The sequence below is a fragment of the Quercus robur genome, chromosome 2, assembly GCF_932294415.1.
Source record: "Quercus robur chromosome 2, dhQueRobu3.1, whole genome shotgun sequence".
Classification (NCBI taxonomy): Eukaryota; Viridiplantae; Streptophyta; class Magnoliopsida; order Fagales; family Fagaceae; genus Quercus; species Quercus robur.
In genome coordinates, this window is record NC_065535.1 from 77,820,512 (window position 1) to 77,836,825 (window position 16,314).

Sequence of the window (16,314 nt, forward strand, 5' to 3'; positions counted from 1 at the left end):
AGTTCATTAAATCGTGGGAACTTTCATGAATCATTGGGTATTGTGACTTTTTGGAATGAGAAGGTTGCTGAAATAATAGAAAAAGCTCCAAAAAATGCAACCTACACATCACCTAGGATTCAAAAGGAAATTCAACATGTTTTCTCAGCCAAAGTGAAGAAGGCCATTCGGGAAGAAATTGGTGATGCAAAGTTTTGCATAATGGTTGATGAAGCTCGTGATGAGTCCATGAAAGAGCAAATGGTTGTGGTGTTTAGATATGTTGATGCAGAAGACTTTGTGAAAGAACGCTTTTTTGGGCTTATTTATGTTGTTGACACTGCAGCTTTGACTCTAAAGAAGGGGATATATTCTTTGTTATCTCAATATTGCTTAGATATACAAAATATTCGAGGGCAAGGATATGATGGAGCAAGCAACATGCGAGGTATGTGGAATGGATTACAAGCTTTGATTTTGAATGATTGCTCATATGCTTACTATATCCATTGTTTTGCACATCGCTTACAATTGGCATTAGTAAAAGCATCAAAACAAGTTGTTCCCATTAGTCATTTTTTCCTTACATTGCTTTTTCTGATCAAAATTGTTAGTGCTTCATGCAAGCGCAATGAGCAATTGAAAGTTGTCAATGCTAATGAAATAGCACGTTTGATTGATCTTGAAGAGCTTGAGACTGGAAGTGGACTTAATCAAATTGGCACTTTACAACGACCTGGAGAAACACGTTGGAGTTCACATTTTAGATCAATTTCTAGCTTATTAAGGATGTTTAGTTCAACTGTTGAAGTTTTACAAAATATAATTGATGGTGCAATTGATGGAGAAAATCGGGCAGAAGGAGAGTCAGCTTATGAAGGTTTAACTTCATTTGAATTTGTTTTCATCTTGCATCTTGAGAAGGAAACTATGGAGATCACTGATAAACTTTGTTAAGCTTTGCAAAGCCAATATCAAGACATTTTAAATGCCATGCATTTAGTTTCATCTACTAAAGCACTTATCCAAAAATTTAGAGATGATTGATGGGATGGCTTACTCACTACTGTGATATCATTTTGTGAGAAGCATCGCATTGATGTCCTGGATATGAATGCTCGTTATGTTGCGAGGCGAGGTCGAGCTCGTAATCAACCAGATAACGTTACAAATGAGCATCATTATCGAGTAAATATTTTTTATGCTACAATAGATTCTCAACTACAGGAACTAAATTATCGGTTTAATGAAGATGCAATGGAGTTGCTTAGGCTTAGCTCAGCTTTAGAACCTCGAGAGGCATTAAAATCTTTCAGAATTAGTGATCTTTGTTTGTTGGTAAAGAATTTCTATCCATAAGATTTTACAGATTATGACAAACAAGTGTTGGAGAATGAGCTTTATCATTTTGAGCATAATGTAGTCCAAGATCCAGAGTTCAAAAAATTGAAAAGTTTATCTGAGTTGTCTCAATGGTTAGTGAGAACTGGAAATTCAGAACACTACAAACTTGTTTATAGAATGGTGATACTTGTGCTTACTCTTCCAGTTTCTACTGCTACTACAGAGCGAGCATTTTCAGCTATGAAACTTGTCAAAACTGAACTTCGAAACAAAATGGAAGATGACTTTTTGAATGACTCTTTGATGTTATACATTGAAAAGGATATAGCTTCGACATTTAGTTTGGATTCAATAGTAGATGATTTTGAAGATTTGAAAGAGCGTCGAGTTCCCTTTTCATAGATGATTGTATAAAGAAACAATAGTGTTTCGCATCTTTTGTTTTTGTTAGTAGATTGTATCTTAATATATTAAGAAACAATGATTTTTGGGTATTTGTCTTGGTTGATAATTTATTAATACTATATGGATGCGTATTTGAAAAAAAAAAAAATTGCTTATCTCTGGCCCCCCCGGCTTAAAATCCTGCGTTCGTCCCTGCACGAATAGAAGCATGAGTTACACAAATTACATAACTCAGAAAAGCATCTCAATCATGCACTCATTTGATCATGATGCATGTCCTCTTTCTTCAGGTATGTGACCTTTAAGGCCAACATTAGATCTTATTAGCTTATTCCTAAAATATGATAAGATGAGAAAGAAGAGAAATGTCATGATAGGATGAGGGGCGCATTATGAACAAAAATAAAAACTTGTGTTGATTTGTTTAATAAATCTCAGTACTTGCCAATTTAACTTAGATTACCATGTTCTTTCACATGCGTGCCATCATATATTCATGATTTCTTATATAAGGATGCAATTATTGAGGGGACCATGTTGACTCCAAATCCCCAAGTCTCCACGGGCCAAACAACTTACCCAGATAGATGGCCAAAGAATATCTTTGTCGATATGTTTCCCCTACAGATTGCAGGTTCCAAAATGTTTCTTTAATTCTATATAGATTTTAGATTTTTTGATGATTTTTTTTAATATTCCCTTTCTTGAAACTTCTGAGACTGTAAAAATTTATGTGGTTTAAGTTTTTAATAGCTTCATTTTCTTGCCTTATAATTTAGAAAGAATTGAGAGAGGATGCGAGTTCAGTTCGAGGCATTGGCGCGAATTGGATATCCAAATATATGGAATTTTGGTGAATTGGTTTATCCCTGTGGTGATTTAAACCAGGAAATGATCGTGTGAATAAGCCAAAGAAAAATGTGCCATATGATGAGAGAGGAGTACGGTGTTTTGTTTTTGAACACAATGAAATGACTGGTTCTAGATGGCAATTGGCAACTCAGTGACATTCGGAAGGAAATCTGATCGATTGATGAAAGAACTGGTTCTATTGAGAAGCTTTGGTCCAGAAAAATCGTTTCTTTTTAAACAAAAATTCCACCTTTTTCTATTGCTAAGTGCTAACCAAATATTCCACCTTTTATTTGGCCAATGGAATATTTTCCAAAAGATCTGCATTATAATTTATAAGGGAAATGATATGTCTACAATATTTTTACAACATTTTTACAACAAATCCTAAGTGGCAAGTTGTTACTAGTTGTTATTGTTGGGGCAAAAAAGTAATTTTAGCATTAGTTTGAAATTTGAACCAATAACAATTAACCACCTGTGATTTGTTGTAAAAATGTTTTAGACGTAACATCTCTCAATTTATAAACATATATGTTCGTACGTGCCAATTTAATTTAAATAAATTACCATGTTCTTCACATGCCATTATGACAGAAGGAAACCAAACTCTTTAACAACGTAGTAAAACAAATATGAGGATGCAATTAATAGCGTAATAATAAGCTAAAAGGCCCACATAATTGAGGGATCATTTGGTCCAAATAGGTTCCGAAGTTCCAAACAAGAATATCTTTTATTGATACGTTTCCCTAGCTGAATACTAATTACATTCCTCTTCCCATTCTGAGCAGCATTCTTGCTCTATATAGCTTCCCCCCTAGTCATTGACCCCAACTCACCCTTACACACACATACACATTAGATATTACACAGAACACAAGCACACCTTTAAGATCTAACAATGTCTGGCAGAAGATTAGATTCTACGAGTGCAACAGAAGATGAGGTTAAAGATCTTATTCTAGAACTTCAAGCACTGTTATCCAATGAGGTGGACGATAGCGGGACAACAAGGGTAGGAAAACTCACACTTTGTTTATAATCACACATAATAACATGTGTTATATTGCTCAGTCAAACCCCTTTTTTCTTTTTGGGTAAGTTGTTATTGCTTAACTTGGCTTTGTCTTGCAAACTTTGTTATCATTGTCCAGGTTCTGGAAGAGATTTGCAATCATATAAAGAGGCTGTAGAAAGAGTTTGACAACCTGTGCAAGAAAATATGTGGACTGCTTGGGCCTCAAGATACTAATAGTAATGTTGATTTTGCAGAAGTCCTCAATCTAGTAATGGAATTGTAGGGACATATTTCTGCTATTGTACCTAACTGTTTTATCAGTTATCACCAAGTATATTTTCTCTATGCTTTAATGTGTTTTCCAATATGCGTAGATGGCTAGATCTACCGAAGCTGGCTGACATATACCCCGAATATAAACAGAAAATAGATTAAATTCAATAATGATTTGATGTGAATACCCATATTACACCCTCCAATAGTGATGTTCCACTTCGTATGGATTTACAATTATTGAAACTGCATTTTTTAGCGCCACGCCAAACCCCTGATTTCTTCAAAGACAAAGTAAATTGTAGTGCCACTTAAGATTACACCTAGAAAAATTGGATTTGGACCGATAACACGTCCAAACTAAGAGTAAATATATGGGTATGGGTCAAGAGTTTTTGGACCCATGAAAAAGGGTTGACCTGAACTGACTCGTTAAAATGGTGAGTTAGGTTGACGAGCTTTTTTTAAAGGGATTTTTCTTTTTCATTTTTTGCTTGTTTTGGCTTTATTATTTTGTGTAAACATGTTTTACACTTTCAAAACTTGCATTTTTCTTTCCCAATTTTTTTTTTTTCCCGTTCTCACACACGCTCATAGATTCTTTCTTAATTAGGTCGAGGCTTAAATGCTTCAATTTAATAGTTTTGTACGGTGTAAACTTAAGAATTTTTATGTTATTTAACTATTATTTTATATGTTTTATTATTTATTATTTATTTTTATCGAAAAGTAGGGAAATATTATATTATTATTTTTTGCATTTGAAAAAAAAATATGGATTGTATTGGGATGACCTAACCCTTAAAATACCATATTAAGGTCATAAGTTTTACAACTCATTGAGGACAATCCATTTCTAACTTGAACCTGATCTAGCCCAAATTTGACCAATTCAAACCCTAACTTGAACGACACAACTAGTGCTAAGTGTCCATTTGAGAATTGCTTATTTCTGGTGATTTATCTCTATAATATGATATAAAAAATTAAAAGCTAACTTATTTTCAAAAGGCTAGAAATTAGATTATTTAAATTAAAATTGATACAAAAAGTAGTGTGGAATTGGCAAACAATACATAAAATAAGCGAAAAGCTACCTTATAGTCATTCCCCTAACACACGCTAGGAATGAGTTAAAGTCATTCTATGTGGGTGTCGTAGAAGTAGGGGTTGAGAGAGAGAGAGAGAGAGTTCTCAATAAATTTTGAATTTCTCAATCAACAATGACGTCTCTAGTGGTGTCTTAAACAACACCAAGAACTCCACTTGTAGTGAATGGGATTTATAATTTTCTAATCAAATGGGTTTAATTTTTCAATTATACTGGTTGAATATGATATCAATGAGGGCGTGGTTGGTGTGCAGTATCTCCTATTTTTCTATTCATAAAAAACTGATATGTCACATTGGTATTGAATGGCTTAAATAGGGGTATTTATATCAAATCATTATTAAATTTAAACTCTTTTTTTTTTTTTTTTTAGAAAGAAATGTAGACAATCAATTAAACATAAATTCACTACTTTTTCTCCATTACTCACAATCAACCATATCAAATTTATGGTAAAAGTAATGCAGCAAAAGTTGTCCCTAAATTTTCTCATATTTTATATAAGATATATTTTTATTTATTCCATTTCTATTAATCTAAGGATATCATATGAAACTCTAAGAGGCTTGTAGCTCAATTAGCACATCTAGTGTATACATATAGGGTTTAAATCCTCCATCTCTCATTATAGGCTATTGAATTTATAAAAGAAAAAGAAAAAAAAAAGTATGAATCCTTTAATAAAAGTGTTAGAAATGACTCATAGTAACTCACTACACCATTTTTTTTTTGGCTAATATCATTACACCATTTACATTTTCCACTAAATATAAGCACCTCATATGAAACCTTTAATAAAATGTAAGAAATAAATCGTGGCCATAAAATGTAAGACAAAAATTGCACTAGGAAAGATTCTTCGCAACGCGTCCTAACTTAAATTGCAAGCTACGCAACAAGTCCGCTATATAGAGCTGGACTTAAAGTCGTCCGACCTTAATGGAATTTGAAAGATATTTACTTCAATTGAATTATGAGGAGGATTTTTAGAGATATGTCCAAGATGTTCACTTCAATTGAATTATGGGGAAGACTCATAGTGAAATGTCCGTTAACTTCAAGTTTAATTTCTGCACTTCAATAGGATTCAAAAGGATAATATTTTGAGAGAAACATGATATTGTTAATTCAAAATTTGAAAAAAAAAAAAAAATGCTAGTACCATGGGGGCACAACTTGCCCACACCAAGTGACAAATTATGAGTTGTAAAGAAAAAGTAGTGGGTTCACAACTTCACTACTCATAATTTGCCACGTGAACGGGTTGTGGCAAAAGTTGTATAATTTGTTATGATTCTAGCATTTTTCAAAAAAGTTACCCTTCTTATTTGACACCATTTGTTCGAGTTGATATCTCAGGAAAGGGCATAGGTTCAAGCTATGAGGGTAATAGGCTAACAAGATATGTATTAATGAGTATTTCTAACTATCTCAAAAAGAAAAAAATTAGTACATTTTTAAAATGTGGTCAACATCAATTGTGAATATGTGTCTGAAATAGTAAAGGTAAATTAAATATTTTATTCAAAAATAAATATCGGATCTTTTAATAATGAGTCAATTCTGTATGTTTTTTTTTTTTTTTTTTTTTCAAAGAATATGGCCAATTTTTATCACTTTTGGGAGAAAGTGTACAATTATTTTTCTTACAATTATTATTACTACACTTTGCATGGTAATAATAATATTAATGTAAACTAATAATTTTCCTTTTAATTATTATTAGGCTGTCTTTCTTGAGTCTTGGGTAATTATTATTTGGCCTTGCATTGCACATATCAATCAATCTAAGAAATTACACCATTTACTGATTTCACTTATCTAGTGAGCTCATACCGAACAAGAAAGTGCAAGAAATAAATCGTGGGCCAGGATTAAAAAGGGAACTTGTAAGAAATTTTCGAGGAAAGATCATGTGGGTAGATTTCAAGTAAACTTCTGCGTTAGATCTATAGGATTTAAAGCGATTATAATTTCGTGAAAACCACGTTGGTATTTATTCAAAGTCAAGAAGAGTAGCGACTTTCAGTCTTCGCAAAAGTTTGCATTTCAATTACTGAAGTGTATCAGAGTGACGCATATATATAAGAAAAAACTATTTCAAAAGACTAGCTTATTACTATTTAACTTATTTTTGTAACTATTTATGAGCCTCATTGTATTTTTTGGTACTATTTATGGGTCTCATTGTACTATTTCAACTAATTTTTACATTTATTTGCAGAATTTTCCGCAAAAAAAAAAATTTCAATTTCAGCAAAATAAGCAAATGAAGGTTGTTAAAATCGGGATCCTATGTAGAATCGTTGAAGATAGGTGGGATCGTAGATCATAGGATTGGATCGTGAATCGTAAGATCCTACATATTTTTAGATTTAAAGTAAAAAACAGATTAATAATGACTTTATATGTTGAATAATCACGTAAATTATAAATTCATCCATATGATATAATTTGCATGTCATACATCACTAAGTCTATACTAACGAAACAAATATATTTAAGTTTTGACCCAATGTATTTAAAAAGTTCAATAAATATTTAATTAGCAACCAAATACCAAAATATTTATCAAAACATATGGAAAATATTTTCCAAGTTCTAAGTTCCAAATTTGAAATCCAAAATAAGTTAGCAAATGGAAACTAGCTAACTACAATATGAAATCCAAAAGTAAGATGAATATTAAGGTGAAGTGAACATTTAATTATTCTCATTCTAAGGTTCTTATAACCACTATCCTAAATTCCTAATCATATCAATTTCATCATCTATGTAAACATTATATATTTGTATACTAGAGCTTCAAAAGACATCAAGATACAATTTCATACTCAACTATTTAAGTTATACCGCTTAGCAACAATTAAAGAGCATGTTCAAAAAAATCAATCAATCAATATACAAATACAAGCATAACTTATAAAATTATATATAAAAAAATATTTTAATAATATTAGAATACAAATTAATATGTTGATCATACGAATTTAACAACATTATAGCCTAAAAGGCAGCAAAGCCAACATCAAATTTTTCATTTAGAAATGATGAAATATTCCTTCATTTTGATTACAAGTGAACTAGAAACTAAAAAAAATTTACTTAGGTTAACATGATTTTATATAAAAAAAAAAAAAAAAAGTCATACCATCATAACATTAAAAAATGAAAACCCTTAAAGCTTCATCAAAACAAAAAAAAATTCTCATAAAAAAAAAAAAGACAAAAAATTTATGTTTTTGGTAGGATCGGTAGGATCCCATACGATCCTACGATCCTATACGATCCTACATACGATCCTACCATTTTTACAATTCTAATGCGATCCTAAACGTTTTGGTGAGGTGAAATCGTAAAATCGTGCGATCCTAATGGTTCGTTTAGATTGAAGGGGAGGGAGGGGGAGTAGATTAGAATTGTTTTGAAATTAACATATTTTCAGCCAACTCTATTATACTCTCCTCTACTCTCCCTCAATTTCCCCTCAATCCAAATGGGCCCTAAAGAATTTATATATTACTTAACTATTATTTTAGATTGTTTTTTGTTTTGTTTTTTTTTTTTTTTTTTTAATTTAGAAGACAAAGACAATATTATCAAGTTTTATTTTCATTTATTATTAATATTGTTATTTTTTAGCATTTGAAAAAAAATAATGGTCATATTGGGTTGAACTACTCCATAAAATAGTTTAATAGGGTCATAAGTTTTACAATTCATTTTTAGGACACTCTGTTTTTTGATTCAAAGTTCATTTGTCCCAAACTTTTACCTTTATTTATAGTACTTTCAGCAAAAATTTTCAGTTTCAGTAAAATAAACAAATCCCAAATAGACCCTTTAATCTTGGATTGTGTAAACTAATGGTTCGTTTAGATTGAGAGGGAGGGAGGGAGGAGGAGTAGATTAGAATTGTTCTAAAATTAGTATATTTTCAGCTAATTCTACTATACTCTCCCCCACTCTCCCTCCATTCCCCCTCAATCCAAACGGGTCCTAAAGAATTTATATATTACTTAACTATTATTTTAGATTTTTTTTTTTTTTTATTGAGAAAAAGATAAAGACAATATTACCAAGTTTTATTTTCATTTATTATTAATATTGTTATTTTTTAGCATTTGAAAAAATAATAATGGTCATATTAGGTTGAACTACTCCATAAAATAGTTTAATAGGGTCATAAGTTTTACAATTCATTTTTAGGACTCTGTTTTTTGATTCGAAGTTGATTTGGCCCAAACTTGTCGGATTCAAAGTCTAACTTGATCAATCCAACTTGTGTTAAGAATGAGTTGTGCTTGTTATTTGTGAGTTTTACAAAAGTTGGGATTGGGAGATGGACAGATTATGTGTGTGTGTTTTTTGATTCGAAGTTGATTTGGCCCAAACTTGTCGGATTCAAAGTCTAACTTGATCAATCCAACTTGTGTTAAGAATGAGTTGTGCTTGTTATTTGTGAGTTTTACAAAAGTTGGGATTGGGAGATGGACAGATTATGTGTGTGTGTGTGTGTGTGTGTGTGTGTGTGTGAGAGAAATTTCTCAATTGACTTTGAATTTCTCAATCAATAATGGTGTCTTCAGTAACACCAACGACTCAGATCTAGTGGTGTCTACTATGACATCTCACATTAGTGGGGAATAGGATTTTTAATTTTCAAATTTTTTTTTGAGAATTTTAATTTTCAAATTAAATGGGTTTGATTTTTTGATTTTATTAGTTGAATATGATATTAACGAGGGTGTGATTGTGTGTAGCAACTCTTATTTTTCTATTTATAAAAGATGATGTGTCCCAATGGTATTGGATGGTGTAAATAGGGGTATTTGCATAAAATCTTTATTAAATTAAAATTCTTCTCCAATCGTGTTAGGTAGAAGAGTTAAGGAGAGTGATTTTTTATATATTGTATATCTTTCTTCTTCTTGGCCAAAATTCTAAAATGGTTGGTTGTTAAGTACTTAAGTGTATACAATCACTTATACATGGAGATGGAGTTATGAATCCACCATTCTTTTGGATCAAAAAAAAAAAAAAAAAAAAAAAAAAAAAAAAAAAAAAAAAAAAAAAAAAAAGAAATCCACCATTCTTTCTCGGTCACTCACAATTAACCACATCAAAGTTGTGGTAAAAGTAATACAATAAAATTTGTATCCCTAAATTTTCTCATTTTCTATATAGGAAAGATAGATTTATTTATTCCATTTACATTAATTTCAGGGCATCATATGAAACTTCAAAAGCATTGTAACTCAATTAGCACCTCTAGTTTATCCTACGGAAACATATAGCAGCCATAAAGTTCAAATCCCTCTCCCCATTATAACAATTGAATTTATGAAAGGAAAAAAAGGACATCATATTATATGAAGCCTTTAAATATTTAATAAAGGGTAAGAAATGATTAGACCATTTTTTTTTTTTAATTTGCTAATATCATTACACCATTTACTTTTTTTTATTAATAGAAGTATCTTATATGAAATGTGAGTTTCAATTAACTTAATTGATCAGACATCATAGGTTCAAATTATATCTTAAAAAAAAAAAAACCTTTAATAAAATGTAAGAAATAAACCGTGGCCATTAAACCATTAGTAATGATTGCACTAGTTGCTGACCAAAAAAAAAAAAAAATGATTGCACTAGTCAGATTATTCGCAACGCGTCCTAAGTCCTAAGTCCTAACTCAAACTGCAAGCTTCGCAGCAATTCCACTGAAGGGCAGGACTAACGCGCATTGGCCCAATTTCTGCAGTTCAATGACATTTAATGAAGGGCAGGACTAACATTCATTCAAACTTCAAAGTCAAAAAAGAAAAGAAAAGAATAAGTAGCGCACTATTTAAGTGACTTTCGGTGGTATTTTTAATTATGAACGTGTCTTCTTGGTCATCTACAGTTAGTAAAATATAGTACGGACGGGAATATATCCACATTAAAATAAAAAAATTGTTTAAAAAATTCAGCATAAAAACATGGAACAGAGAGAGGGAGAGTAGTAGTAAGAACACGGGAAGGAGAGAAAGTGAAGGGAAGAGGGTAAAATTTGTTAAAAATAAACTAATTTTGAACTAAATCTATTCTACTTTATTATATTCCTCTCATTTCTTCTTCAATTCAAACGGACTATAAAGCCGTTTAGAAACAATTTATTTTGTTTACTAAAAACTTTTTATTGAAAATTTGGAAAGAAAAAGCTAAAAATTGACTTTTGAAACAATAAAACTCACTTTTAAAACAAAAGTAAGCTAAAAAGTAAAACAAACTAACTTTTTTTTAAATCCCAAAGACATTTAGGAATAAAAATAAGTTAAAAAGTAAAATAAACTAACTTTTTCTTAAATTCCAATTGCAACTTATGTGTATCAGTGATACATTTATTTTTGAAAATTTTGCGATTAAAAATACAGATCTATTTGCAAATAATATAATTAGTAAAAATTTTATTCTGTTTCCATTAAACACATTCATATTATAATTAAATCATGAACAATTAAAAATATATTTATTAAATAATATAATATAATAAACTTTGCTACTTTTTTTTTTTTACATCTTTTTGCCTTTTTCATCCGTCTTTTTTTTTTTTTTTTTTTTATAAAACGGTTTGAAATTTTTGCAAGCATATTTGATATTTCTAAAGCATATACATTTTATCTTAAATAAAATATTTAATAGAGAAAATAAAATGCATTAACTTTTTTTTTTATGCCTAGTGTAGGTTGTGAAGACGTCCTGAAGTGTGTGAGGCACAAATGTGATATTTCCCTAATTTAAAGGAATAAAAAAGTATGAGTACAGCTGTAGCCTGTTGGTTCACTTTTGAGTGTTTGTGATTATTGCCTTTTTAAATTTTTTTTTTTTTAAATTTTTATGGGAAGTGATTATTGCCTTATTGAGACTATTTCTTAGCATTTATCTATCTCACCATCAAAAAGGAAAAATAAAAGAATTATCTATCTCGTTTTTTTAGTAAATAAAATTTTAGCATTATCAATATAACGCAAATGATACATTTTATTTGAAAATAACATGTGTGTATCCGTACAGTTGTAATAAGTATTTTTACTAATTTAGTATCTATTTTAATAAATCCATTTTAAAAAATTTTAATACCATTTTTATAAAAAATAGAAAAAAATTATTAAAGTGAATTTTTATCCTAATAAAAACTTTTAAAAAATAATTTACTAACAATTAATACTGTTATGATCGTGTTGGGCCACCTCGCCATTGTTCTCATACCAAACAAGAAATTACAACATTTACTGATTTCACTTGGATAAAATATGAGCTCACACAGAACAAAAAAGTGCGAGAAATAAATCGTGGGCCAAGATTAAAAAGGAAACTTGTAAGGAATTTTTGAGGAAAGATCATGCGGGTAGATCTCAGGTAAACTTCTGCGCTAGATCTATAGGATTCAAAGAGAATAATTTCGTGAAAACCACGTTGATATTTACTCAAAGTCAAGAAGAGTAGCGACTTTCAGTCTTCGGAAAAGTCTGCATTTCAATTATTAAAGTGTTAGAGTGAATGAGTGATGCATATATATATAAGAATAAACCATTTACCATGGGCATTGCACTCATCAATCAATCAATCATACACTTTATTTTAACATGGCTCCCTCTGTCTCCATTTCCATTCTGGTATTAGCATTATGGATTCTTTGTATATTCACGCACTCCACAACTATGGTTGTTGCAGCTAAGTCATCAGCGCTAGAACTAGAAGCCAAGGCTCTGCTGGAGAGTGGCTGGTGGAGTAGTAACTACACCACCAACGGTTCCTCCTTAAGTCATTGCGAGTGGCCTGGAATCTATTGCAATGTTGACAGAAGCGTCATAGACATTGACATGGAAGAGGTCTATCTGGGAGATAAGTTTCGAAAATTCAACTTCTCATCCTTCCCAAATTTAGAAGGTCTTTATCTTGATAATACTGGACTCCAAGGAAGCATCCCGCCAGAGATTGGTACTCTTTCTAAACTCACCTTTCTTTTTCTATCCATGAATAATCTCACAGGTAATTTGCCTCTTTCACTTACAAACCTCACTCAATTAGAGAGGTTTTTCATTGTCAATAATCTAATCAGTGGGTCCATCCCCGATCGATTGGGAAATTTAAAAAATCTTCGATATTTAGATCTAAGTGCAAATGCTATATGTCTTTTAACTAATCTCACCTATTGGAGTGCAAGTAATAATCAACTCACTGGTGAGTTACCTCCTTCGCTTGCCAACCTCACTCAGTTAGAGATATTTCACATTTCTTCTAACCTAATTAGTGGGTCCATTCCTAAAGAATTGGGAAATTTAAAGAATCTTTCTACCTTAGATTTGAGTAATAACACACTCACCGGGCCAATCCCTTCGACTCTTAGCCTTCTAACCGGTCTTTCTCATTTGGATCTGTCTTCTAATGAAATCAGCGGTCCACTCCCTTCATTTCTAGGGCATCTAACCAATTTAAACTATTTGTCTCTTAATTTGAACCAAATCAATGGTTCCATTCCCGCAGAAATCGGCAACATGAAGAATTTGAGAGAGTTGTACCTCAATTATAATGACATTGCTGGTCAAATCCCTTTTACAATAGGTAATTTAACTAACTTGAGAACTTTGTCCCTTGCTTGGAACCAAATTAGTGGCTTCATCCCTGCAGAAATAGCTAATTGCATTTCGTTGCAAAACTTAACTCTAAGCCACAACTACTTAACAGGAACCATTTCCTTTGACATGAGTAACCTTTATTTGTTACAATATTTAGATCTTAGCTATAATAACCTTAGTGGTTCCATTCCCCGAACTATTAATCATTTAGCTATTTTGGAAACTCTGTCCCTCAGTCGGAATCAAATCAGTGGCTCCATCCCCGTGGAAATAACAGATTGCAGGAGCTTGAAACACTTGTCATTAAGCCACAACTATTTAACTGGAAACATTACCTCTCTCATTGGTTATCTTCATTTCTTAAATGCTATTGACCTAAGTCATAACAATATCAGCGGAGATATTCCATTTGAACTTGGGGATTCACCATCTTTAGAGCTCTTGGATATTAGCTACAATAATCTTACCGGTAACATTCCCAATATTTCTATTTCAATAAAAGAAATAAACTTTTCATACAATTCACTACATGGTCAGATCCCAAATGGCTACTTAAATTGTACACCTTACACATTTATCGGCAACAAAGATTTATGTGGTGACATCCAAGGTTTCCCTCCTTGCTTTCCAACTTCTTCAAACAGTTTCTCAAAAAAAAACACTTCCCCAAACAATAGCAAATCAATTGTCCATGAAATAAAAATTGTTGTTCCCCTCAGCTTTTTCCTTGTGTTTTTGCTTCTTGGGTGTATTTTCCTCTCTCGACGTGGGGATAAGAAAACTAAATTGGAGTCAAGTGAACCAAAGAATGGAGACTTATTTTCAATATGGAATTATGATGGAAAAATTGCATATGAAGACATCATCGAAGCAACAAAGGACTTTGACATTAGCTACTGCATTGGGACAGGCGGTTATGGTAGTGTTTACAAAGTACAACTACCTAGTGGTAAATTAGTTGCCATAAAGAAACTTCATCGCTTGGAGGCTGAGAACCCAACATTTGACAAGAGTTTCAAAAATGAGGTCAAAATGTTGACAGAAATCCGACATCGAAATATTGTTAAACTTCTTGGCTATTGTTTGCATAATCGATGCATGTTTTTAATATATGAGTATATGGAAAGGGGAAGCTTGTTTTCTGTCCTAAGCAACGATGTTGAGGCTGTGGAATTCGATTGGATGAAGAGGATGAACGTCATCAAAAGTACAGCACATGCCTTATGTTACATGCATCATGAATCTGTTCCGGCAATTGTTCATCGAGATATAACCAGCAACAATATACTATTGAACTCTGAATTGGAGGGTTTTGTCTCTGATTTTGGCATGGCTAAATTTCTTGATCCTGATTCCTCCAATCAAACTTTAGTTGCTGGGACTTATGGTTATCTTGCTCCAGGTAAATTAATATTCTTTTTGTCATACTCCCAACTATTATTTTAAAATGTTTGCCACGTGTGGAGCTTTCTACATTTTATGCTACTTAGCATACTTTATTGTTTGTTATCTGATAGGACCATGCATGCATAATAGAAAATATCACTTTCACAATAGAAATTTTATATGCTAGCAAGTTGTCCGATGTCTTCATAAAATAAGTATATAGAAATAAAAGTAACACATTAAGATTAAAGGTAAATGAAAGACATTACATCTTTTCATACTCTTCATTTTTTTTTTCCTCATGTATGCAGAATTGGCCTATACTATGGTGGTGACTGAAAAATGTGACGTTTATAGCTTTGGAGTGGTGGCATTAGAAATATTAATGGGAAGACATCCAGGCGAGCTCATGACATTGTTATCATAATCTCAAAGTGTGATGTTAAATGAAATATTAGACCAACGTCTCCCACCTCCAAACCGTTTGGTTGCAAAGGATGTTTTTCTTGTTGCTGCAATTTCATTTGCTTGCTTACACACTAAACCAAAGTCTAGGCCGACAATGAAATGGGTGTCCCAAGAATTTCTCTCTCACAAGAAACCAGTAACGAACCCCTTACATTCAGTTTCACTATGGCAGTTGAGGAACCAAGAAAATTATATAATCGGAGAGAGTGAAACTCAATAAGGAATGGAGAGGGTGAAACTCAATAAGGATGTGCTTGTTTTTCGATTGAGAACCATATCGTTTGACGAAATTCTATGGCAAAAAATGTTGTGTTTACAATAACAATTCCTTGAGAATCTTGTGCAAGTTGTATGTGTTGTTCTTTATGATTTGTAACTTGTATTTTGCAACATGAAATTTATGTCTTTTTCGCTTTTCTAATGCCACACATCTAGAATTCCCATTTCCGATTGTAGAAGTTACAAAGGTTGATTTATATGCTTGATGCTCGACACTAGTTCAAGTCATTACATAAGATGAGTCCAAATTTTCTGTTTCACATTTCCTGTTCCACCCTATTCTCCACCAATAAAAACTTTCCACATGTTCACCTAATTAATCAATTACTACCATTAATTAATAAAGGTAGTATTTAATTAGTTAGGTGAACATGTGATAAGTTTTTATTGGTAGAGCATAGAATGGAGTAGGAAAAGTGGAACAGAAGATTTGGACTCCCATAAGATTCAACAATAATAAAGACAAGTTTCAATAAGTAAAAACAAGTAGTAATAAAACCTCCCTTGCTATCTACTCCCAAGACACACAATCCTCTCTCTCATCCCTTTCCTCAATAGATGATTTAAGGGAA

The 16,314-nt window shown here is 31.8% G+C and overlaps 3 protein-coding genes across 19 annotated transcripts in view; 2 read left to right on the top strand and 1 right to left on the bottom strand.

The window, feature by feature from the left end:
• Window positions 1–15,469, top strand: part of LOC126715134 (MDIS1-interacting receptor like kinase 2-like) — a 63,360-nt gene extending 47,891 nt beyond the window's left edge. Inside the window, exons 2-3 of the mRNA XM_050415576.1 lie at window positions 13,596–15,011; window positions 15,307–15,469. Of these exons, the coding sequence (XP_050271533.1) occupies window positions 13,596–15,011; window positions 15,307–15,422 (1,532 nt within the window). The 3' untranslated portion in view covers window positions 15,423–15,469. The remainder of the gene's footprint in view (window positions 1–13,595; window positions 15,012–15,306) is intronic.
• Window positions 1–15,900, top strand: part of LOC126715135 (MDIS1-interacting receptor like kinase 2-like) — a 99,284-nt gene extending 83,384 nt beyond the window's left edge. Inside the window, exon 3 of the mRNA XM_050415578.1 lies at window positions 15,469–15,900. Within this exon, the coding sequence (XP_050271535.1) occupies window positions 15,469–15,683 (215 nt within the window). The 3' untranslated portion in view covers window positions 15,684–15,900. The remainder of the gene's footprint in view (window positions 1–15,468) is intronic.
• LOC126715137 (sialyltransferase-like protein 1) overlaps window positions 1–16,314 on the bottom strand; it is a 101,605-nt gene that overhangs the window by 79,373 nt on the left and 5,918 nt on the right. The window lies entirely within an intron of this gene.